Genomic DNA, 26,074 nt, shown 5'->3' on the forward strand with positions numbered 1-26,074 from the left:
TATAGAAGAAAGAAGACAGTGCAGTGTATCCATCTTTTACAGGTGGGACCAGATGAACAGTAGGATCCAACAGAGACAGTTCTAACCACCAGGTCTGAGCAATTTGTCCTTGTACTACCTGTGGACTCAGGGAGATCATTTATCTTAGTGTAAAGTTTCTGATTTTCACAGCCTTGGAAAGCAACATGAATAATAGGTTGTCCCTTCCATCACATTTCTTCTGCTTCTGTACCCACAATGGGAGAGGAGTGCATCTAAATACCTGAAATGTTAGATCAACAAAGAATTAATATGTAATTATAACAAGGACTTAGATCCAGGACTGGTTATGCTTAGTAGTTATGTTTAGTAGTGCAAACAGTTTGCATGTATTACTGGTGAATTACTAAGAAAACACATCTAGACAGCCATATGTGAAAGACACGGGATTTTAAAAGATCCTGAATAGTACTTTGCCTTACAGTACATTGCATTCCAGCGTACAGTATTTTCTTTGATTCAAAGTTTCATGCACCAAAGAGGCCTACAAGGCTGTAGGAACCATCCAGAAAAAAATATCACCTTTTATAGGCAACTTTCCTTAGTTCTTTATCCTGATACAAGATGAAGTTAATTTTGTCTACCCTTGCCACAGCTAATGAGGCAAAGCAACTTTTAAAGAGGCCCTAGGGGTAGGTCTTGACTCTTCTGTCACATAGAAGAGACCTTGAGGTCTCTTCCAACCTGGAAAATTCTGTGATTCTGTGATTCTGTGATATGTTTTCTTCCATGGTCACATTCCTGTCAGTGGAATAAGACCTGGCAGATGCACACACAAGCATGGAGAATCTCAGCATCAAACATGCTGTGCCCAGAATGGTTTCTCTAGGAGCTGAAGCACAGATCAGTTCTTTAATCACCTGTGGCTGCCATTATGGGTTCTAGGGCCCCTGTGTGGAATGTGCCTACTGCTTGAGGACGAAGGAGTAAACACAGCAGCATGCAAAAGCTGTGTGTTCATCTGAGGTGGGAGAAGGAACTGCAAAGCAGGAGTAACATGCTGTTTGTTCATGCCAGGGAATAAATGAGGCCTTTCAGTTACCTGTGCACTGATACTACACAAAAGACTCAGGCAGTTATTAGATCTGTCATCACTTACCACAGCTGACACCCTGAACCAGACTTCTGTATGTGAAAATGTGCCCTGAGGAGCAGGTGTTCTCGCCTTCATGCAGGGACAGACCATGCATTTATTCACTAAGAAATACAGAATCATAGAATAACCCGAGTTCAAAGGGACCCATAAGGATCATCAAGTCCAACTCCTGGCACCACACAGGTCTACCCAAAAATTCAGACCATGTGACTAAGTGCACGGTCCAAACGCTTCTTAAACTACAAGAGGCTTGTTGCAGTGACTGCTTCCCTGGGGAGCCTGTTCCAGTGTGCGACAACTCAATATATGCAATTTCAAACTGCCAGGCCAGTATTGCTCACCATTTCCTTGCTCTACTGACATCTTGTTTTCCTCAACTCTTGGAGTGAGCAATATGAGAGATTTCAAGTTGCATGGGGATTTCCCTTGGCAGACAGATACAACACCTTCTTTCATCAGAAAAATTCCACTAGCATCAAGGCATGGAAGGTAGTCTAAGGTTGCCTAAGGATAAGGACAAAGCAAACAGGTCAAAAGAGCAATTGAGATGGAGTTTAGATTAATTGTAAGATGAAAGCAGAACAGAAGAAAGAGCTTGAGCTGGCCTGAAGTAAAACCCAATGAATCAGTGGTACTGCCTCTTTCTCTCTCTCTCCGTGTCTGACCTCTGATGTAATAATAATATCCATTTATTAGTGAGGGAAAAGTTTACAGGATGAAAATCAGAAGTATTCCAAATGCTGAACTGAGCTTGAGGATAGACCCAGATATGAGTACCAGCTGAGAGTAGGAGATCCAATAGAGAAATGCCCCTTAAAAAACAAAACAAAACAATTTTATCTAAACATACCTGGAACAACTCACATGTCCCCAGTTTCACCCCAGCACTACTTTTAGTATAAACAACTCTCCATCAGGAGGTTTTATTTTATCATTACTGAGCAATGAGGCAGGTTGTCTTTAGAGTCATATGCATGTCAGGATCTGGGAGCATGGCAAGCCTCTTCTTTGGGTCCAATAATAAAGCAATTAGCATCAACAAAAGTGTGGAAGTCAGGGGTGGAGCTGATCCACAGAGGCCCCTTTGTTGTTGTAGCTAGGCAGGGTTTCGGAAGTGCTGTGATGCCGCCCACACTGAAAAACTGCAGACACTAATAATAAACAAGAGAAGACAATGGTGAGGAACAGTGCAGCTGCTCAGTCCTTCATCCCACTGTGGAAAATGCATGAGGCAGCTTGTGGGAGCTACTTGCCTCTGCACATGAAGGAAAGGTGAGCAGGCCACACCTGCATGGCAGACACAGACCACTCTTTGCAGCTTGGAAGTGAATGCAGAAATGGAGTTTCCTTTCTGAAGGGAAATGTGAGTCTGGTCAGCAGCCTCAGGAGTCTCCTTCTTCATTGCCCTCCCAGTTATATTACCCAAAATTGGCCCAGCTGCCTGTCACTCTAGCATTGGCTTTGAGGCTTTGGATTTGCTCGCAGCTGGGATCCCCCCTGGAAGACCAAAGAAAAATAAAGAAATGAAGAAAGAAACAGAGCTACAAAAGCACGATAATAAGATTTCAGAGGCAATGAAGACTAAAGAAATCATAAACACTAAATAAGGCATGCTGGTGTTCAGACCAGTTTGGTTGGACAAGCCGTCATAGAATATCCTGAGTTGGAAGGGACCCACAAAGATTGTCAAGTCCAACTACTAGCTCCATGTGCGACTACCCGAAAATCAGATCCTATGTCTGAGATTGTTGTCCAAACACTCCTTGAACTCCAGCAGGCTCAGTGCCATGACCACATCCCTGGGGAGCATGTTCAGTGCCCGACCACCTTCTCGGTGAAAAACCTTTTACTAACACCCAGCCTGACCCTTCCCTAAAACTCCCCAGAATTCTACTGTAATACACACAAATGTCAGGTTTTGTCTAAAGACAGCAGGCTTGCCCTATTTGCTGAACACTGCAACCGACTCCTTGAAATTTGTGTAATACTTGAGGCCACTGTGGTGAATAAGCTGCATATAAGCTCCCACAGTGATGCTAGGGCCAAAACCACGAATCTGATCTACGAATATAAAAACAGAGTAAAGTCAGGTGGGGAATAGGTCGATGTTATCACTGTTATACTTGGCAGTCCTATTACCAGTGCTGTAAAATTGAGTCTTGTGTTGCAGCACCAACAACTGCCCCAAAACTGGCTGGTAGTAAAAACTGGTACTAAAATGGTTAGTAAATTGAATAATGCTAATGGATAATTAGATAAAGTTCAGAGATTTTAGAATGATTAAATGATAGGAGGCATCGTATGACACTGATACATTCACCTATTTCATTTAAAAGACCAGGCAAGAGGATAACTTCAACACAACCTGTGAGCATCTGCATGGTAACCATATTTGGAAGGCTGCAGTCCGGGAGACAGAGGTTTAACCAAATCCACTGTCTGGAATTTGTCACTAGGCATATTGAGATCAGCAATAAAAGACACCTTTCAAACACAAAGGCCAGCCACTACCTGGGGAACCTCCCTTTAGTCATGTTTTGTGAAGGATTTGAAACAACTGGCAATTTAAATCTAAATATATATGTGTGTGTGTGTGTGTGTGCTGTTACATTTTCCTGAAAGAAAAGTAATGCTGGGAAATCCTTGGACTGTATTACATTAACAGATTCAGCACTTTCAATTTCATTGCTTTTTCTGGATTTTCTGGATTCCCTTGAAACAACTCAAGGATGATGGGATCTGAGTTACCTTGTGCTGTAATTCCAATGGTATTATAATTACACTTTTCTTATCCTTTTAATGTTTTCACAGAAAACTTACAATGTTTAATTTCCATTTCTACTAAGCACTGAAATGTTAGTATGATTTTATTACATCCATTTTGAGGGATTGTCTCAGGAAGAACAAACAAGTTCTAGTTGCAACTATGTATGCACCCAGTCAAACTTTTTGTTCCAAACTGAGCCAGAAAACTGATCCTATAGGGAAGCTTGAATGAGTTCACTTGTTTCCTACTGCTCCATTCAGATTCTTCTACTTGTCTAAATGGTTGCTGTTCAACTTGGCAACAAAACACAAAGCTTGAGGAATCTTGATTCCAAGCCTAGAGGGTCTGCAGGGACACCTGGTCCCCTGAGTGTTTAGAACTGTGCAATGTGTGGATTTGGTGTGTCTGAGCAACAGCAGGTGTCTGGAAATACTGCCAATGAGCTGGTCTGTTCTTTCTCTACAGTGCCTACACTGAGCCTTACAAGGTGTGCCCGGTCTCAGTGATACCCGTGGAGGTCATCACATCAGATGAGGAACAAAAGAGTTCGGAAGAGGAGGAAAGCAGCCAGGGTGATCCTAGCCTCATCAACAAGGTAAAAGAGCTGCACTAGCAACAATTCACCCCTGTAGCATGTGGCAGAGCCAAGGAACTGCTGTTCTAAGATGGATAGTAGAGGCAATGTAGCCAATAGGAAAGGCTTGACATGAATGTAATGAAAAACTTCTCACTCGTGAGAAGGATCTGGATGCAGTCTTGAGAATTTTAAAGCTACACTGAATAAAACAATGACAAACACGCTATTGGAACAGATTGTGGTTTGAGCTCTTTGTTGACTTGAAACAAATGAAATGGTCACAAGCAATCTAATCTTTCTTTTTTTTTTCCTCTGATTTGCATGATTTTTTTTGGCTGCTTGTTTCACACTGTTTTGGAAAGGGAAAAGCCCTTAAAATTGTGACAATTCCAGTTAAATGAAAAATATTTTCCCTTCAACTTCTGCTAGTTATCTAGCAAACCATGAACATTTATAGAACATACACTAGTGTGTTACCTAAGCCCATCACATTTCTCAGCATTTAGTTGTGATGCTAGTGGAGGATTGACAAGAAACTTGTGCCTTATGTCCAAATGGGAAATGAATATAATCACCAAGCACTTGGAAGGAAATTTAAGGCTGCTAAAAACAATTTTATTGACATTTTTATAGGCTTTTACTGAAGATATTAGGAAATTTCATTTTTATTTCCCTTACTGCATTTCATGCCTTTTTATTTTTCTGTTGTGCTGGGGTAACCACACTTTTTAGCTGTCACAGCAGAAGGCAGCACTTATAGAGCAAGCATGTGCTTTAGAGTCTATCTGGAGGTATCCCTCTAGCTCTTAGGACTAATACAAACCAAATCTCTACACATGCCTGATAGAAAACATCAGCACAGGACTGTTTGTTTGATCAGACTTGTTTTCCCAAGCTGATTGTCATCAAGGATCACAGCACGCAGAAGACCTGGCTTCTACAAGCTCCTAGGGAGCTGTCTTAGAACAGCTACATCTGAATACTGGCTGTTATTTCCAAGCTGGCTGATGAACTAGAGCATGTGGCTATTTAGCCTGACAAGAAACAGGCCAGAAGGGTACACATAGCCTTTTCTGCCAGGTTTAATTCTAGCTGTGGGAGGATTAGCCCTCCTGCAGTCACTGGGCTCTATCTACAGACTCTAAAATGAGGTTGGAGCAGCAGCAATTTCATTCTAGGCTAAGCCATTTGTTTAATATGCCAAGGCAGGGGCCTGTGCTTGTATGCAGGTCCAAGAAAAGATCTGGAATTGACCCAGGGAGACCTTTGAGTTTCTTTGTTTTTGTAGCCTCGCAAGGGCCAAAGGCACTGCAGGCTTCACTTTGGACAGACTAAGGGGGTCCTGGGAACCATCCTGTCAAACCCTGCATGTCCCAGCTGTCTCCAGGACCCAGGCTCTTAATGTGAAACACCTGATCTGGGCAGCCAGAGTTCTAACATGAGAACACCATCTAACACCTTCAGTGCTGCTACTGAAGGCTGTGTGAAGCAATAACCGAAAGATGCCCATGGAAGGGCCAATTTGATAGGGAAAACAGTCAGTGCAGGGTCCTGAAATGAAGGATGCAATATATCTAACTGTACTCTTTCTCCCATGCTAGTAGTAGAACAGTAACGGTATGGGAATCTTCCAATGTCCCCCACAGCCCTCACTGAAGATTATCTGTCAGAAATACAGGCTTCCAGTTCACCATAATTAAGAGTGAATGGGATAAATTCCATCTGTTCACAGCTCTTGCCTCAGAAAGCGCTGGTATCTTTACAAAGGACAGACAGAGGACTGTGTTTCTACCCTACTGCTCCTGCCTCCTTTTGTTGTCTTTGCACGCAAATCTTTTGGGTGCCAAGGGAACATCAGCTGCCCTGTCAAAGCCTGACTCAGGAATGACAAAGGGCAAAGACGTTGTTCAGCTCCCCAGTGAAATGATGTATCACTTGGAGCAAAATCCTCAGGGCAACACGGAGTGGCTGTAAAACATGAAAGAGTTCAGAAGCACTGTCACTTGGGAAGAACTGGCAAAGACATGTTGGTCTACATGCCAAAAATAGTACCATGGATTTGGAAATGGGCTAATTCTGTTAAAACAACTGTTTTGGACTGGCCTACTAGGAGCTGAATTTGGATTTAGAAAAAAAACACATATGCACACACAAAAAAGAACCCTCTGGGGTTTGTTGGTTTGATTTCTGGTTTTCCCCTCCTTAGGGAAACTTAGTTTAAATAAAGACCTGAAACAACCCAGATGATCAAATCTCCTACCCATGTCCAGATGTATGATTTCCATTTGCATTGACTAGATTTAACTTATTGCCTTTCAATTCATCTGTATGAAAATGAAAGCATAGTGTTTCATTTTCTTTCTCACTTGCTTTCTCCTAGTCTCCTTGTCAGAGAATTGCAAGATATCCAGTTTGCAGCAGATTTTTTCCTGTAATGTTTCTTTTTAAGGCTCATTTTTTAAAGTAAAAATAATTTTAAAAATCAGCTTTGTACACACTTTTCCTGGAATTGTTTCAACAGCTGGGCTTCTTTGAATCCCTGCTCTCCTGGGGACCAGATTCACATGAGTGTGGAAAAATTTCTAGGGCCTGCTGAAACCCCTGTTCTGTAAACAATTTGAATCATAGCCAATAGTATATGTTGAGGTACTTTTGACATTATCAACTGTATTTTAAAAAGCAAAGAGGGGCTTTCATCTCTATTGTGTTACAAGAAGTTTTACTACTAAAAAGCCTTTTTGGAATGAGGCAGGTATAAAAAAGTAGAACAGGAGGTGGGGTTCCAGATTTTGCCTTTATTCCACTAGGTGTACCATAGACCCTGTGAAATAGAGCATTTGTCATCAGAAATCACCTGGTAGTTTTGAGTCTTCTGTGTAAGACTGACAGGGAAAATCCACTCTTTCTGGTTAAATGAGCACTTTATTTCCTTCTCTCTTCACTGTACTGGCGTGCAATAACAACCTAGAGAACTCCCAGGCAGCAAATGCTCCAAGTATTCTTAACCTTTATGATTCTATATGGCTGTATTATAAAAAGTGATGCCCTTCACTTATGTTACAGATGGAGTTCATACTTTTTTTCCTCCTGCTAAGCTAATTTGCAAGAGCTCCTGAGACATCCCTCATTCATTTGTCTTATATATATGCTCATTTAATTAAATCCCTTCCAATTTATCAGAAGTTGACACATGACTGTTCTGTATTGGACTCTCAAGGTTATATGATGGCATTTGAGGTGCACACAGATAAAAAAAAATAATGAATTAAGGATTCCAGTTAAGAACAAACCACTTATATCAAATAAAATAATGACCTTCCCTACGTCTCCTACCTCTGAACCTTCACTGACTAGACAAATGCTCAAAGTCCAAGTTGTAGAACCCCACATTTTGCATGTTACCATTGAGCTGGATCCAAGCCTGTTTTGTTATTGTTGATGTTGTCGTTGTTGTTTTTCCCTGCTAAAAACCAGATAAATCCTGAGCTTAACTGTTCAAATTTGACTAGAGAGCAAATCCAAACTGAGATTGTTTTGCCAGAACTAGGTCACACCTGCACTTTACTGTTTGTGCAAGCATGAGTCCTCAGACAGCTCCTTTCTTCTGGCTTCTGCTTTAGACTGGGCATTTTCCCCTGTTGGTTTCCCTGTTCGTTACTAGCCTGTGACCTCTGATTGCCATGATCCTGAAGGAGCCCCAAGACGAGTCTTTCACCACACCTAAGTCTCCCTGTGGCCAAAGACAAGGGCCTGGCAAGGAAGAGTGATTTTTATGCTAGATCCAGAGAAAAGCAAAAACAAAAAGTCTGATGCAGATTAGAGATCAAAATGGCAGGCAAGGCAAAAAGCTAGGTGCTAGTGTTTAGGTCCATTGTGGGCACACCGAGCCTTTTGAGGACTTTGCTGAGATAGTATTAAGAATGTATCTCACCACCTACCACCACTTTAACGTTGACAATCAGGCAAGCCAGGACAAACAACTGCAGGACAAATGACAGCAGAGGTTGCAGCAAAGCCCCCGTCCTGGTGAGAAGGTTTTCTGAGGAAACACACAGAGATGAAGCACAGAGGTTGGGTCACATGGGGAGGGGAAAGGGGCTGTCAGTTTAAGAATTATTTTCTAGAGTGTCTTGTAGAAGAGCCATGTTCCTGTAGCAACACCAGAACATGTTGCCTTGGACTCAGCTTCAAGAGCTATTTCCATCACGCTGTTTGACCCAGACTGTATGTCACACATATGCTAAGGGGTGTGGATTGAACAAAGTGATAGGCTTAAAAATGACCCCAGTAGTCAATGGAAGGCATTTAGACTGAGATCAACAATTTCCACCACTGTGATAAGAGTCTTAAGTATTTCATTACAGGGTTCCTTTGGAAGGAGAAAGCAATGGCTGGGTAAACAGAAAATGCTAGGAATATTGTAGCAGCATAAGCTATTTTAAGAACTCTGTTGTATTTAGGAATGACATATAGCAAACCCTACATTAAAACAGTGGGCAATGGAACAATTACAAATGTTCTCTTAAACCTGTCTATAAACACAGCAGGGAGTTTGACCTGAAGAAGTGAAGGGATCCTCAGAAAAAGAATAAGAAAAGAATGTGATTAACCTGTGTGAATCACAGATGTCAGCAAGGCTTTTGACGCCGTTTCCCACAGCTTTCTCCACAAGAAACTGTCTGCTCGTGGCCTGGACTGGACACTCTCTCCAACCCCAAAGCAAGGCTTTGCACTAGCTAGGCTTCCAAGCCAAACAGACCCTGCCAGCCTGCAGAGGGACTCCACTTACACCAAACACCCTCACAGGGTGAATTTCCATTTGCCAGCAGTCCTGGCTAACCTATTGTGTGATTTCGTCCTGTTTTCTCGTTGTACATGCTGTACATGTACATGACATTTGAGTGTCATCATGCGGCACTTGCAGGGCAACTAGGCAATCAGGCCCAGTCAGCATGGGTTTATGAAAAGCAAGTCCTGCTTGACAAACCTAATCTTCTTCTATGACAAAGTGACGTGCTTAGTGGACAAGGGAAAGGCTGTGAATGTGGTCTACCTTGACTTCAGTAAGGCTTTTGACACTGTTTTCCACAGCATTCTCCTGAAGAAGCTGGGTGCTCATGGCTTGGACTGGTGTATGCTTCCTTGGGTTAGAAAATGGCTGGGTGGGTAGCCGGGCCCAAAGAGTTGTGGTGAATGGAGTTAAATCCGGTTGGAGGCTGGTCACTAGTGGCATCCCCCAGGGCTCAGTATTGGGGCCAGTCCTCTTTAATATCTTTATTGATGGTCTGGATGAGGGGATCGAGTGCACCCTCTGTAAGTTTGCAGACAACACCAAGTTAGGTGCGTGTGTCGGTCTGCTCGAGGGTAGGAAGGCTCTGCAGGAGGATCTGGATAGGCTGCACCGATGGGCTGAGGCCAACTGTATGAGGTTCAACAAGGCCAAGTGCCGGGTCCTGCACCTGGGGCGCAACAGCCCCAAGCAGCGCTACAGGCTGGGAGATGAGTGGCTGGAAAACTGCCTGGCAGAGTATTGGTGAGTATTGGTGGATAGTTGGCTGAATATGAGCCAGCAGTGTGCTCAGGTGGCCAAGAAGGCCAACGGCATCCTGGCTTGTATAAGAAGCAGTGTGGCCAGCAGGTCTAGGGAAGTGATTGTCCCCCTGTACTCGGCTCTGGTGAGGCCGCACCTTGAGTACTGTGTTCAGTTTTGGGCCACTCACTACAAGAAGGACATGGAGGTGCTCGAGCGAGTCCAGAGAAGGGCGACAAAGCTGGTGAGGGGTCTGAGGAACCTGCTTTGGCAGGGGGGTTGGACCTGATGATCTTTCGAGGTCCCTTCCAACCTCTACAGTTCTGTGGTTCTGTGATTCTGGAGAACAAGTCCTAAGAGGAGCGGCTGAGGGAGCTGGATTTGTTCAGCCTGGAGAAAAGGAGGCTCAGGGGCGACCTTATTGCTCTCTATAAGTACATTAAAGGAGGCTTTAGTGAGGTGGGGGTTGGTCTATTCTCTCATGTGCCTGGTGACAGGATGAGGGGGAATAGGCTACAGTTGTGCCAGGGAAGATTTAGGTTGTGTATTAGGAAAAACTTCTTTACTGAAAGGGTTGTGAGGCATTGGAATGGGCTGCCCAGGGAAGTGGTGGAGTCATCATCCCTAGAGGTATTTAAAAGATGTTTAGATGTAGAGCTTAGTGATATGGTTTAGTGGAGGACTTGTTAGTGTTAGGTCATAAGTTGGATAAGGTGATCTTGGAGGTCTCTTCCAACCTAAATGATTCTGTGATTCTGTGAACACCTTTAAAAATTACAGTCTATTGAGTACTCAGGAAATAAATTAATACAAATCCTAAGACAAGTAATAAAGCCATAGCTGGAGCATAAAGGACAGTTCTCTCACCCAGAATACAGATATGTCTGCCAGTTAACTCCATGGGAAATCAAAAAGTAAGCCAATCTGTATGCAAATACTGTCTAGTTTCACCCTAAAACCAGCAATACATTACAAGGAAATGTACACAGCCAGGATATGAGAGATGTGATCTTCTCTTACCCTGCTGGCAAAATGGGAAAATCTCTAGTGAGGTAGATAACACATAACCAGAGTAAGATACCATAAAAGAAAGTGAATTCGGACCAGATGTGGCTGGATTTTATGGCAATGAAAACTCAAAGCATTTTGGCTAGTCATTTAGGACTTAGGTTTTTTATATTGAATCCCAGCGAGACCAGAGGGGTGCTCATTACAATTACATAGTGCTGTGCTGGGGGGGGGGGGGGGGGGGGCACGAAGGAGAACTCCGTACATAAAAGATCCCAAGCACTGTGCTTGTGAAAGGGCAGCACTAGAGGTAGAGATGCTCCACGCTACTCCCAGGTACTGAAACAAAAGGCAGTGTCCAAAAAGGGGGCCGCAACCCAGCATGGCACATGGATGGCATCTGTGCCACACACAGTGAGGGAACACTGAGCTCAGCCACAAAGGTCTCACAGCAAGCAGGGCAGCTACTGTCTCGTGGCAGCTGTATGCACAACTGCCTTTGCTGCTCCTTATGCATTTCCACTGGGTGGGCTTGGTTTCCAGGCTCCATTAATCATTCTGTTTTGCAAACCTTTAACCTTCACATACACAACCCAAACACATGCTGGAGTTGGGAGTGACAGATTTGTGTGCCTTGAGGAAGCACCTAATTCAGACGCCTTTCAGGGGACAACTCTTGATTTATATCATTACCCAGCTTCCCCAGGGGAGCTGAAATCTAGCTCTTCAAGGAAGGCGCCTAGGAGGCAAAAGATGTGGACTGCATTTCCTCTCACTGATTCATACACCCAGCTTGAAAAAGCCATTTGTTCTTGTAGTGCCTCAGTTTACTGTTGGCTCCACTGTGACATCATTGTGAACTACTGGATAGTTCATAATAATTACAAAAGGGACATTATGAAGTCACACAGCTCAGAGGCTGAAGCTTGCAAACTGCTCTAAGCCCTTGATAGCAACAGTAGCACTGTTGTGCTGGGTACCATCCAGCACAACGCTACAACACACCTACCCTGAGGGGTCTGCAAAATAAGACACACAGATGGGAAAATGGACAAAGGGATGTAGTTTGTCCATGTCAGCATGATAAGGCAGCAGTAAACACGGAAATGGAGCTGCTGATTTGGTGTCTTAGCTAGTTACCCTGCTTTTCAAATGCAAAGGGTTTCTTCTTGAGTACTCAAATGGCTTGTGCAATACTAGTGCTTCAGCTCTAGTGAACAGTTCTTTGATTTGCCTGTGCTGCACTTAAGCCATATAACCCTGTTTCAGCCCCATGGAGGCAGATTTTCCCCCAGACCCAAGATATTTAAGCTGGATCAGAACACCAATCTGTTTTTTATCATGGTCCTGCAGACAACTAGGCCAGCTCAACCGTGTGTGGGCACTGGGCTCAGAGAGCAGTGACTGACACAGGCACTGACGTACTATCTCATCAAAGCATGGCCATTGAGGGTCCAAGTCAAATGCCTTGGCATTGTCCAGAGCAAAGCCAGAGTGTATAAATGACTCCGTGGGGAGACATCATCCCTGCAGTAATGGGATGCCTACGACACAGAGAAGGGAAGGTGATGTGCCACATCAGTAGGCTCTGCATGGGCAATTAGCCACTGTTCACAGGCATACTGTTCACTGCTTGCCCCTTCTCAACCCAAATGTTTTTTTTCTGTCAGGAGGCACAAAAGGGACGTGAAACCAAAAGTTGTTCAGTTCAAACTGCCTAAGACTAATAATTAACTTCAGCTGTGCTCACATGTGTGCTGTGTTAAGACCTAAAAGCTTTTATGTCTTTATGCTGTTGTGCTTTTGTATTTGCAACCTTCCTAGCACCAGCCTGTTTTTCAGAGTAGAGAGAATGGGGAGGATGAGGTGATGAAGCTATGAGACAAGAGGATTCAATGTGGCAGATTGCCAGGGTTTCCAGATAGCCTCCTGGCCTCTCTCTGCTAAGCAGAGGCTCTCAGCAGGGCCTGGAGTGCAGCCTCTCAAGCGGGAACTGGAAAGGTCCCACACTGCGGGGAGAAAAGATTACCAAAAAGGTGGCAGCGTGGTTTTGTTATAATAATCACTTGGATTTTGTTTCAGAAACGTTATGGTTGAGGGACTTGCATCCCCTCTATTCCCTGTTCCCAGAAGTCTGTCTCTGGACACTGTCGTCAATCTCAGAGTTCATTTCCTGGTTAAACAAACAGCAATTAAATAACACAAGACAGGCAACGCCTAGAGACACTGTCTCCAACTTGCCCTAGACAGGTCATGTGACACTGGGGTCCCCGTGTTTTGTCTCTTGGCTAAGACATATTAATCACAAGAGGAATTACAGAGTGCGACAATGTGTGTATGCAAATAGAGAGACAGCTTGGATCGCTGGGGAAGTGGACTCCATGTCTTGGCTGTGTGGAGCCAGGCTTGTCCACAGAGGATGCGCTGGGCAGCCAGCATCAGTCTAGGTGACCCAGAGAGAGACACTCTCCCTTCATTTGCTGTGCTCTACCTGTGTAGAGGAAGTGAGAGAGAAGAGAAAACTCAGTGCTTTTGGTGTGTTCCTCCAGCAGTGGGGATAACCAGGAGACTTTGGGAGGGGAAGAGAATGGAATGGGATATCAAGCAACTCAGACACTGCATTATCACTTGTGCCAGGACACCTGTATCCCAAGGGAGAGCTGATAGGGAAAAGGGACAGAGAGGAGAAAGTCTGTATTTGCCTTCCACTGGCTTAGATATTTTTTACTGCTTAAATTTGTTGTTATAATGTGAATACGTAACTGTTTATTGATCTGTCAAGCCTGATTTGAGATGTCAACATTTATACTTTTACGAGGGGTCTCAAGCTTTGTGTTTTTTTCCTGACAGTTAGCAGCCCCCTCATGCAGAATTAGTGGAGAAGATGTAAACACCAACTTCCCACCTGTTGCATCAAGGGACTGCATCACATCTCAGCAAGTCCCAGTCTCTCCTGAGTAGGCTTTCAGAAGCAGGATCTGTAAGGAATGGGTTTCCAGAACAGCTGGTCTGGCACACAATGTCACTAACTCTTTCTGCTGAACACATTTCCCCTGAGCCCACTTTAGATCAATGAAAGCTGCTTTTCTTTACTACTGCTAGACTGTTCTAGTTCCCTGCTTCACTACTGCTACGTAAGTCCAACTTTCCATAGTAGATTCCTATCAGTAAATATTTCCACACTTTGTTCATTTCTTATCATAAGAGTGAGTCATGACATAGGACCAAAATACCCTTATTAGCCACTTGCACCTTACAGCTATATACTTTGCTTCTTTCACAGGTTTCTGTGTCTAATGAGTTGTCTGCCAGTTCTGTAGATGTCACTGAGATTTCAAACAATGTTGCCTGCAGGAGTAATGAACTGTTTGCTTTCTGGAGATGCTTATGACCATTTAACTTAGACATTTTGTTTAGTAAGCAATAAAGTTACTTGCCTTGTTTGCTTCCACAGGTCTCTCAGCAGTTAGAACACTTTGGAATATGAGCATTTTGATAACAAATTCCCATTTCCATTTAATTGAGAGTAGTAAACATGTTAAGAGCCTTTACAGCCATGAAGCTAGCTTATTCAAAGCTAAACATTTTCTGCATCTCTGACAAATGTTGGACTTGTAAAAATCAACAGAAATTTTCTCTTTTTCTTCCGTAAGAATACAGTTTTTTCAAACCTTAGCAGCTATTATGTTGTACTATACCATTAGCACTTGAATTACACAAACATGTCCTAGAGTCCTTTCCTGTTATGGAAAGGACTCCAGGAAGCCAAACACTGAACAGCAAAGAATAAAAATCTGGTCCCTATCTTTACTGAAGGAATATGTCAGTTCAAAGTGCTCTCTAACACTGTTTTTCTTCTTGGTGTGAGACATCTCTTAATTCTCTCTGGGTTTTGCTGTTGACAGAAGGAAGGCCAGTCCAGAGCTTACCTCATTGCCCAGGAGCTGATGTCTTCAGAAAAACTGTGAGTTTATTGTTACAACCTGTCTGTTGCTCTCCTAAAACTGAACCTGTGCAATCTACCCTTATTTATTCAGCAATGGCAATGAATAAAGTTTGTTTCTTTCCCCAGATATGTGGAGATGCTCCAGCAGTTACGTATGGTAAGTAAATCATTTTAATCACTGAAATCTAATTGCTGTCTTAGCTGCAATTGAGGAGACATAAAAACATTGAAGGGACAGAAGTAAATCTGAGGAAGAATGGCTTACTGTGGAGCAATGCTTTTTGAAGCATTGTAAAGGAATATGTCTGCCACTGATGTGCTCTTGCTGTGGATTCCAAAGTCTAGCATTTCTCATTCACGTGGAAAAGCATTGGCCAACAGCACTTACTGGGGCTGTGAGACTGGTGTAATATGCCGAATAAGCCTAGTTCTGAGAAGGAGATGGTGATAAACAGGGGTAAACCCTAGAAAATTTTGATTTAGAAACATTTATGGATGCAAGTGCCTACTGTTCCCCTCCAGCTGGATGGACTCCAAGCTGTTGGTAATCCCTAATAAAAAGAATCCTCATAAAAATTACAGCTCATAGGTTAGTTAAGGAAAAGTGTGCTTGAATGCTAATTTTATCTGCTGCAGCACTCTGATGTTGGCTCAAAGATAAGAGGGAATAAAACCAAATAGTTTTCTTGGCTTGTCCCCAAAATTTGACTACTCTCTGCTCTCCTGCTGGGGAACTCATCCACTTTCTAAGCAGAAAAAATTATTACAGAAAATAATAAGAACTACCCAGATCTTGGCCTGTCAGTCCTGGAATTACAGTTATAAGGCATGAATATAATTGTCTCTGCTTTTATGATACTTAATTATCAGGTTTGGATTAGCTGGTTAAAGTATCACGGAAAAGACACTGGTAACAGTTGTGTTATAACTGGGAAAGTTCTTCTATTTCTGCTGATCATCATGTTTACTTGGAAGCACTTCTTTGGTTTTATAGATGTTACAGTCTTGTATATATAGTCCAGAATGCTCCACTAAATCCTCTTCTGCTGGGATTTTGTTGCCATGCCTGCCAGTCCCACTCCAATAGAGTGATCTTACCAGTGTTCTGCATTATTTCCTTAGGTATGAAAGTTAGACAACCAGAAGAGGAGTTCAAATTTTCAAATTAAAATTTTAGATGGGCCTAAAATAAACATTGAATGAATGCAGTGGTTTGCAAAGCCACTCAGAGGTTGTGAAATGTCAGTTTCCCTGTCACAGTTCCCATCATCTCAAGTTAGAAAGTTCAGAAAGATCACTATCTTTTTCAGAATGAGATTTTGGGTGCACTGTTTTGGTTAATGACTTTTTTTCTGCAGTGGAAAAGTATCCTTCCTCCCTCATCGCCAAATGCATACATTCCTTTAGAAGCTACTGGAGGCTTTTTCCAGCAGAGTCACCAAGAAAGATAAGATTTGATTGCTTCTATTAGTTGGCTTTTTCAATTGTGAGGATGTATGAATGGTACCTTGGTTAGAGGCTGAGGTAGAAGAGACAAACGTTTTCACACTCCACAGTTTAGAATAGATCAAAAATCTTTATAGGAATGGGATCAGGGTTTAATTTCTATGTTTTTATCACGTACCTATATCCCTAGCATACCCCATCTCTGTTGCTATCGCCTGGTGTGCCTGCTATAGTGGCATTCACAAATAACTTGCAGGTTTCTTTTTTGCAATCACATTCAATCTAGAAGGCCACAGTCACAGCAACATTATCTTTCCCATCCCACCATCTGTTGGATCTTCATGTTCACCTATTGCCCAATGTCATATTCAGGACATCTAGAGAAACCACTACCGATTTTACAACAAGTAAGTCCCTCAGACTACAAAGATAATATTGCCTACCTGAGGCTTCCCAATACTATCATAGTAGTTACAATGAACTAATTACTCTTTTCTGCATATTTGAATAGCATTAGGAATAATCACATCAGTAGAAAATACCTCTTCGCTGTGCACTCACTGTTGACACAGGTCCCACTGGCAGATGTCAGTAGCAGCCACCAGTGACCACACAGTCAACAAACTGCTCAAGCTGCAAAACACCATTCATGGCCGGCTAAGACCAAAAGCTTCCATGTCAGCACCTCTCAGCACAGTCAGACATTTCTCTCTGTTCCTCATCACCACCTTTCTCGAGAAAACATTTTCTAAGTGCTCATCTTGAAGTCTTGAGACTCATTTTCTTAAATAAACCCATATGTTGGTGAGAAAGGCAAGGAACTAAACCACACCCTATCTGCTTTCATAAAGGAAAACAGGCTTTTCTTAAGCCTACAACAGGAGCAGTTTCCCATCTCATTTCCAGGCTCAGCTGGAGGAGCTATTCGTTCTGCATAACGGGAATCTGGTCATTCAGCAGAGACTTTACTAAATTGATTGATTGCCAAAATGATGACATTTCCATACATCTACTCTGCTATTGAACTGAAAGAGTGGAAACATCATGTTAGCTCACAAACTTGGTATCAGTTGGTGTGGTAGAAGTGATAATAACCTAAAGGGTTAGCTGTTATTTGCCCTGCTTAAAGGTAATGCAGTTCTTTGGAGCTGGGAGTTAAGAACTCATTCTGGACTGAGCAGATGGGACTGGCTGGGCCTTGCAGTCCAAAGCAGTCCCTGATCTCTTGTTACTCAAGATTTAGTTTTCTGAAGTTTATTAGACTTTGCATTTACTCCATAATCATTTAATCATCAAATTTTGATGTTCATATCTCCTATTTTTTACCCCAGTAATGTAGTCTGCACTTGTCCTCATTTTAGTGCTTGCTCCTGAACAAAAATGTTGCAAGTTGCTTTCTGATGTTTCACCCATCACCTTGGAGGGCCAGGAATCTGGTTTATTTGCTTCCATTCAGCCAGTCTGTTTCCAATTACTTTACTAACTATATACAGAGTAAAGTTAATGTGACTTAGAATGCCTCAGGATCCCAGTCTGCATGGGATTAAGCATTTGCTAGATAGTGTATCATGTTCATGTTCATTTGTCTTTTGCCTTTGTACAGAACGTTGTTGGTTTTTTATTTGTTTGTTTGTTTTGTTTTGTGGTGTGTTTTTTTTGTTTGTTTTGTTTTGTTTTTTGTGCATAGAACCCCTTAAAGTCATTATTACTTCCCTCCAAAGCATTTAGCAAATTAAGGTACCCAAAAGGGCAGCACTGCACTGAAAGAAAATCTGCCCCAAGTACCTCAGTGTTCAAATGCCTCATTGCTGATTTGCATTTTCTTCATAACAATGGTACACAGTTCTTTCAAACATCAAGACTCGGATTTATGCTTCCTTGGAATTTGGAGATAGTCTGGAATAAAAATGTGAATGAATATAACGTGCTGGTTCCCTAGTCTTTGCAGCAGTATGGGATCTAGTCCTACACTGGGAATTGCAAGACTCCTGACTGCAAAGTAACTCTCAGGAAATAAAAAAGAACAAAATCATCTTAGTTCCCAAGTCATTAACTTAAAATGACCTAAATGCAGATTATCATGAAGTCAGACTTACTGGTTAATCTCTACTTTCAGAATTCTTGTGAGTAGCACATTCTCAAGAACAAAAAATAAACATTATCTGATTCAGGAGCCACTATTACATTAGACAAAATAGAACACCATCTTTCTAAGTATTTACACTCCCAGTGAATGATTAGCTGAGCCTTTTTTACTGCTGTAAATTTCTTGGATGACATTCAAAGTTCTGCTGGACCAATCAAGTCATTATTTTCCAACTGAAATGCTTTAGTGAATGGACTGGGCTGAATAAATGAAGGGATAGTTGGCTGTTAAGCCCTCTGAAGCTATTATAAAAGCCTGAAATGCAGTGCCACAAAATAATGGCCTACCCTCACTTACAGTAGGCTGACTTTTTTTCCCATTCATTTATTCATTGTGGCCTTCAGCAGCAGTGGGAAAATAATCATGTATCTTCCAGAGAGCTCCTGCAGTGGAACATTGAGCCAAAATAGCTTTCAGATCATCTGTATATCTCTTAAAAGAAGAGGGAAATCATACTACCTCACTTGGCATAAGGACAATTCCCTGGTAACAAGCCCCATTGATACAGTATTTGCAATGCACATTTTACAGCTTGCCAGTTCTGACACTGATTCATAGAGGATGAATGTGTGCATTTTTCTGCATGTGAGTGTGCGCTGAAGTCAGGATTCCTGACCTAGATTGTACCCTTCAGGGGCAGGATAAGAGACTAATTGTGTCTGCCGTGGTAGTCTGTGTTTTCTGCTGTTCATCTGGCATTGTTTGTTCTGGGCTCAGTAATGAGAAGTTTGGGAAGATCAACTGTTCAGTGCAGATCAAGGGTCACTCATTCTGCTACAGGAGATGTGGCACTTTTTAATTCAGGGCTGCCACTTTTTCTTTCATAATTAGGAGAGCAGCTGCTGCCTGTAGTGATGATACATCCATAAGGCAAACTTGGAATCTCATGCCTGTGTTTAGCTCTACCATGGATACCCTTTTCTCTCCCTTTGAACTTTTCATCCTCCCCTCAAGTGTAATGCCTAGACATCTAAAAGAGACTTGGAGCCTCTGATGTATTGTATCTGTTGAGTCCACCTTCATTTTAGAAGTGTTAGTGGCTGTAAAAGTCTGCACAATTTTATGTGATCAATGTAGACTTCAATTATATAGTCTGGGCTGCAGAAGGATTGTCTGTTGTCCTCCCTAGCTCATTCACAATGTTCAAAAATACTCACTTCCTAATATTACCAATGCATTAAAACATCTGCTTGACTTGGGAAACATTTGCTATTCTAGATATGAAAAGTGATTTCTGGATGCATGCATGTGCCATTATTGTTTGAAAAGTATAGAAGTCCAAATGCTAGGTGGAAGTCGTGGTGTGGGTATGGTAAATATGCTGCGTGCAGCCGTGATTTCTGCGGTTAAAGTGTCACTATCCCCACCTGACAACTGAGGCAGAAAAATACTTACGGTTTTCCATTAACAAATCTGCTCTGTTCACTCCCTTTGTACATTTTTTCTCAGCTTTGTTCCTTTTGTGGAAACTCACAGATCTCTCCAGCCAGGATTCTCCCTAAAAACTGTGAAAATATCATAGGTGAATTTATTCGCTCATCAGTCTTTTTCAGTTCTTTAACAGAGTTGAGTTAGAAGCAGGAAAGCTGATACAACCATGATAGTGTTAGAGGTCAGACCTTTGGCTGGTATAAATTTATAGTTTTTCTCTGACAGATGACTGCAAGAATAGCGGATTATTAGGTTCTTCAGAGCACTGTAGGAGTCTCCATCCAAATTAAAATTTCTTTCCCTCGTTATCAACATCATGAAGACAATTTGGAAGACACTTTCACCCATCTTTTCATGGGTGAAAGTGAGAGAAAAGGGTGTCTACAAACAGGGCGTATATATGAATGCTACCAAGAGTGTGGGACACAGTTTCTGGTGGTTCATTGATGGGTATAACAGGTAGGCACATGGTGCTCTGACTAAAGTGAGACCATGCAACAGGGAACAAACAGGTAGAGACTTTGCTTCAGCACCCAAGACCTTGAACATACTACTGCAGGCATTCAGACCTTTTCTAGCCCAGTTACAGTCTAGCAATGTGACCCTTCTAGTTTCAGTGAACACTTTTTGGTCACAGAAATGTTCTTCCTTTCAAGTACTTCTCTTGAACTGGTAAGCATGGCTTTGCTCTACAGTCATCACCGCACCCTATAAATTCATAATTTTATGTCTGGCTCAAGTGCACACCTGATGTTAGGAGCACAGTGCTGAGAGCCTATGAAAAGGAACCTTCAGTCCTGCCGGCAGATGCTGTCTCACCTTCTGCTCTCTGATGCTGTCTCACCTTCTATAACATTATAATGGTGTTGGACACCTTTCTGTTTTTCTGCCAATGTAAACAATATACAGGAACTAGGATTTCCATTATGATTGGATTAGCAATTTATACACTGCTGCTTCTATAGACAAACAGATAGGAACAGAAAACAAGGAAATCTAGCACCCGATCAGCATTTCTTGACCAATTTTAACAGCTTTTATTTCAAATGGAGCTCTCTCTTCATCTGCATCTTTAGCTCAAAATCTTGACTTTCTCTACTCCAGTTTACTCACCTTTCTAAACTACATAGTTGCTTTTAGCCTGTTCTAGGTGGGAGACTGAACAACTTTTTACAGTAGGTAGAGACTGTTTTCAGTCCTATCATTTCCTAGCTACCCCTACTAGACAGGTTGCAGTAGTCCTTGGGTCCTCAGGGATCCATAGACCATTACTTGAACATTACTGAATTGATCTAACTTGGCCTGTTCTGTTATACACAGAAAAAAAGCAAACATAATCTGGATCCAGACTCAATTACTGTATTGTTAGAATATTTTCAAGTAGAAGTTAAAGAAGACAAGTCACCCATCAGAGCAAATTAAGATAATTTACACATACATACAGGCAGTTTTTTTCTCCTGGGTAAAATACTTGCCTAAAGCAGTAATGTATCCGACAAAAGATTAGTTTTGGTTCCTTTGACTAATGTCCTCTGAGGTTAAATATTCTCAGGTTGATAAAAGCTAACTGGGAGCAGGGCTGAAATGCAGAAAGGACTGCAATATGTATCCACCTTGTAAAATGACTTTTGATATGCATACCGAATTGCTACAGCTGATTTGAGCTAAGCACCTAAATAGCAAAGTGAAGTGGCTTTTCCAAAACTATCTTATATTCAACGTGTCCTCTTAACGTTGGCACTGTCAGCATCTCTAAAGTGCCTCATATCCCTTCACTCTACAGTGAGCCTCACCACCTCACAGAGGGTACCACGTTCTACTCTGAGAGCCAGACATGTGGCAGTTAGGCAGCACTCAACCTAAAGCATAAGACCTTGTTGAAACAAAACCTGCATTACTCCCTGTCTGATGCCTTTATAACGGTCTCCAGAATATAGCCACCATTTCCAGAAGAGAACAGAAATTCTCCAGAGGCATTCTTGGTGAAAAAAAATGTAACTTGTGTTAGTGATGTGCACAAAGAAAAGGGAAGAAAGAAAAATGTTTTGGGCTGTGGGTTTTGGTCTTCTTTGTTTCACTAAATTATTTGTAGAGTTTATTTCTGGGATGTTAAGGAATTAATTGGATGGCTGTGAAGGATTTATTTATGGGTACTCAAAATATAAAGAAATGTTTTATGTTTCAAAAATGCATCTTCATAGTACAGCTGCTAACCTTCTGTATCACCTAGCCAGCCTGGATAATGCTTTCACATGCATGCTTGAACACCGGTGTGGGAACAGGTGTAAGACAGGAGTAAGCTGTGTAGGCTCATATACCCCTGGGTGAGATTGAGCTCTGTGGCCACTATGTCACAGCCTCAAACTGAATGACTTCAGTTCATGTGTGTCTTCTAAACAATTTTTGACTCAACAGAGAATTATATGAACTTTGTGTTTGGTACCTTCTGTGTTCAAATGTGGCAAATGGGTGACAGACTTGGAGACCTTCAGGTGCCATGACTGATTAGAGTTGGTGGGACCAGAAAAGTAGTTTGCATCCCCCTTTTTTTATAGGGAATGAAGTCTACTGATTAGAGGCTTATTTTCGTAGTTATTTTTCATGAATGCTGCAGAATCTGTGAACAACAGTAAGAAAAAAACATGAATACAGAATAGTAACTATGATATGATACATTTAATCTTTATAAAAATATCATATTATACATTAACTATTATAGAATATTATTCTATTACAAGCTCGTAATATCATAGTATAATTTGTGCTGGAGGAACCTTACGAGGATTATAATTTTTTTATTAATCATTAGAAGGCTAGCTATCCAGGCAACTGCCATTAAATAATTTGTCTAAGAATTCTTTATGATCAGAGAAGCCAGCAATTAGTGACTAATTAAATCCGCTGAGCTGCTATGGGGAAGGAGTGTTAATCTTGTTGCACCACTATGATGGAAAATGGATAGACACAGAGTTGTTCAGTTATTTTGGAATAAATGACATTGCTATAACAAAATAGGTTACTTAAGCACATCAGTAGTGAACTTCTGAAAGTATCCAGAAGATGGTTTGACTGGCTTAGATGGTTGGAAAGTATCTAGAGTGTACAGTTGCTGGAATACATAGATAGCCTCCCTCACACACCAGAAAAAAAATGGGAGCTAGAATAGCACAATGTTGAGATTATTTGTTGTACTGGGACAAGACACATGGAAATTAGACCCAGGTAATTAGGAAACATAGTAATACTCTTTCAGATTTTTTTTTTTTGTGATGTTGTTTTATCCAGGATATAGTTAGTCAAAAATAAAAATATCATAATGATGATTTTTTTAACCTAGTTCTAGTGGCTTTTCAGAAAACAAATGCTTCATATGTCATAGTTGCTGAAAAACTGCAGCTCATGTGCAACTTTTCTTTTGGCTAGTATCTATTAGATATTCCAGTCATTCCAGTTCATAGTGAGTCAGTGTGTGCCTTGCAATTGACAGCATTACAACAGAAAAGACAGGAAGGCTGTGACAAGACTAAAAGCTTATCAGGAGCTGGTTCCCATAGGTGAGGGGAGAGGAAGCTTGCAGGAAGCTGCTCAGAGGCCCTTGGGCTCCTTACAGAACTTTTCAGCAGGACCACAGTTATACCAGCCAGATTTGCAGCATGCTGAAATCAGTACAGCTACCTTGATTTAATCAAACTGAAGTGAACCGTCTAATGTAAAATTTGGATCCCTGGTGAAACATACTCAGAGCTTCTGAGCTGTTCATACCTGGACATTACCAGGTTTCATGTAAATTGTTTCTTTCAGACTCCTCTCTAATTATACCATGTATGTCTAAACTTCTTAATTGACAGAAGTCAGATTTGTGAGAAATGCTGTGGGAAATCCCAGTACAGCCCAGGGAAACTCATAAGATTGTCTCTAAAGTTTCAGGGAACAGAGTTTGACTTTTTGGCAATAGGCTTCATGATCACTCGATCCTGACAGAGGATACTCAACCTATCCCATCCTGGTTCAGGGCCAGGTAGAAGGAGCTTGGCATCTTTCAATGTGCTGTGTGACCTTAGAGGTTTCATTTTATCAAGCACCGCTTCCTTTCACAGCACATTTGGCCACACCACATACAGTGGGGTAAGAGGCCAGGAAATGGTCTCCGAGTGGAAAAATCTAGCTGCCATTTCTAGTAATTCAACTGGTAGAATCACCTTCTCAGCGATTTTTATGCAGCTGCTTTTTTTTTTTTTTTTTTTTTTTTCTGATGAATTGGCTTCTATGGACAGGCAGAGAATGTTTTTAACATATCTTTGGAAAACATTGGTTTCAATAATAACTCACTGTTTAGAGTAGTGTGTGAAAAAAAAAGTCATTAACAGCACAAATCTGGCCAGACTGGTTGGACACTGAAGCTTTTCTTCACAATAGATTTTGGACTGAAGCAGAGCTGAGCTGCAAACCTGCTGGAAGAACAACTCCTAGAACAACAACTAGATGACCTTTAAGGTCCCTTCCAACCCAAACTGTTCAATGATTCCTGATGTGATGGCTTTAGCATGAGCAGGATGCCAACCAGGGCTCTAACACTAGCTGCTGTGAGTAGATACTTGGGTTTTATATATGTATGCGGTTAGGATCTACCTGACCCTTCATGAGATCACCAAAAGCATCTTTTGTGGCTTTTTCCTTTTTTTTTTTTTTGGTTTTTTTTTTTTTTTTTTTGTTGTTGTTGTTGTTGTTGTTGTTTTTTTTTCAGGTTGCATTGTTAGCATATTCATAACAGATGGAATATATAGTATATTCCATCATAAACCAAAGTTGGTTGTTTTCTTATGAATGCTATACTCTGCTAAGTCTTGTGATCTGGACTACAGGCCAGATCACACTAAACCACATCATACCTGTATGCTCCCTCCTGACTTCAAAGTCAGTCAAAGTCTTATTCAGCCACTAAGTCCCTGTTCAAGTATTTTTAATGCTGAACTTGAAAAAAAATTAAAAAAAGAAAAAAAAAAGAAAAAGAGAATTGACAGATTTCTCCCCTATGGCTATTAGAACATTTGTCTGTTTAAACACAATAGTACAGCAGTTCTCAAGTGATCATGTTAAAAAACAACCACCAAAACCTCTTCCAAATAAATCGTCTTTTCAAAATGTGGCCACAGAATAATCTTGCATTACAAAAGCCTGACATTAGCTGATACAAGCTTGATCCACATTTGTCACCATGCATCAAAAACCACAGAAAAAAACAACAACACAGATGTATAGAAATGATGTTAGAATCTTTATCTTCCTTGGGCCTCATTGGCTGTGTTCTGAACTTGTGTGTCTGAGTATTTGATTCAAATCCTTTAGCCCTGGCAGATTTCTGTCATCCCCAGAAAAGCAATCTGCCAACACTACATTCACTGCACAGAAATTTAACGCACATTGGAGCTGGCAGACAATCTAGTCAGTGCTAATCATGGAACATAGCTATGGCCAGAAACCTTTAGTTGTTTCAGATGGTTCAGGGGGTTTTGGATGAAACTCATAGTGACAGATGCTCTTAATGCATTGCTGTTAGTGCTGCTGTGATCTGATGGAGGTAGAGCCTTGTGCATAAAGTGTGCAGTTGTACTGACTCTTCTGGCTGACAAAATTATTTAGACCCCTCTTGCTACTTTACTCAGAGCTGCTTTTGTCTGGAGAGTATCTTTTGGGATGATGAGCAGCTGAGATGTGGCTGCAGCTTGTATAGTTACTCTAATGATCTAAGGCAACAAAGTCACAGAAACCATCAACATCATCAGGCTGACAGGATCAGTGGAAAGATACTAACCTGGCTTCCCCACTTGGCCCCAAGGCCGACAACATTTAAGGTACTTGCTGGAAAAAAACAATATGTATAGACTGGTTAGCAATAAGAGAGAATGCTGCAGTCCCCTAACCTTTCCTTCACAAACAGAAAGGAAAGGAAGGTCAGATAAGGACAGATAGTATTTTTATAAGGCAGGAAGCTTTGCAACCTCCTAGTTTGCAGCTGCTGTGCCAAAACGAGTCATCAGGAGCTTTCAAATCTCACAGTTAATGTGGCCTCTCTACTGGCCTGGTATTT

The 26,074-nt window shown here is 41.7% G+C and overlaps 1 protein-coding gene across 1 annotated transcript in view; it reads left to right on the top strand.

Annotated features, from left to right (window-relative positions):
• FGD5 (FYVE, RhoGEF and PH domain containing 5) overlaps positions 1–26,074 on the top strand; it is a 98,775-nt gene that overhangs the window by 30,905 nt on the left and 41,796 nt on the right. The window contains exons 3-5 of the mRNA XM_082768574.1: positions 4,368–4,497; positions 14,923–14,981; positions 15,090–15,120. Of these exons, the coding sequence (XP_082624700.1) occupies positions 4,368–4,497; positions 14,923–14,981; positions 15,090–15,120 (220 nt within the window). The remainder of the gene's footprint in view (positions 1–4,367; positions 4,498–14,922; positions 14,982–15,089; positions 15,121–26,074) is intronic.

This window comes from Aythya marila (assembly GCF_965140915.1).
Source record: "Aythya marila genome assembly, chromosome: 10".
NCBI classification, from domain to species: Eukaryota; Metazoa; Chordata; class Aves; order Anseriformes; family Anatidae; genus Aythya; species Aythya marila.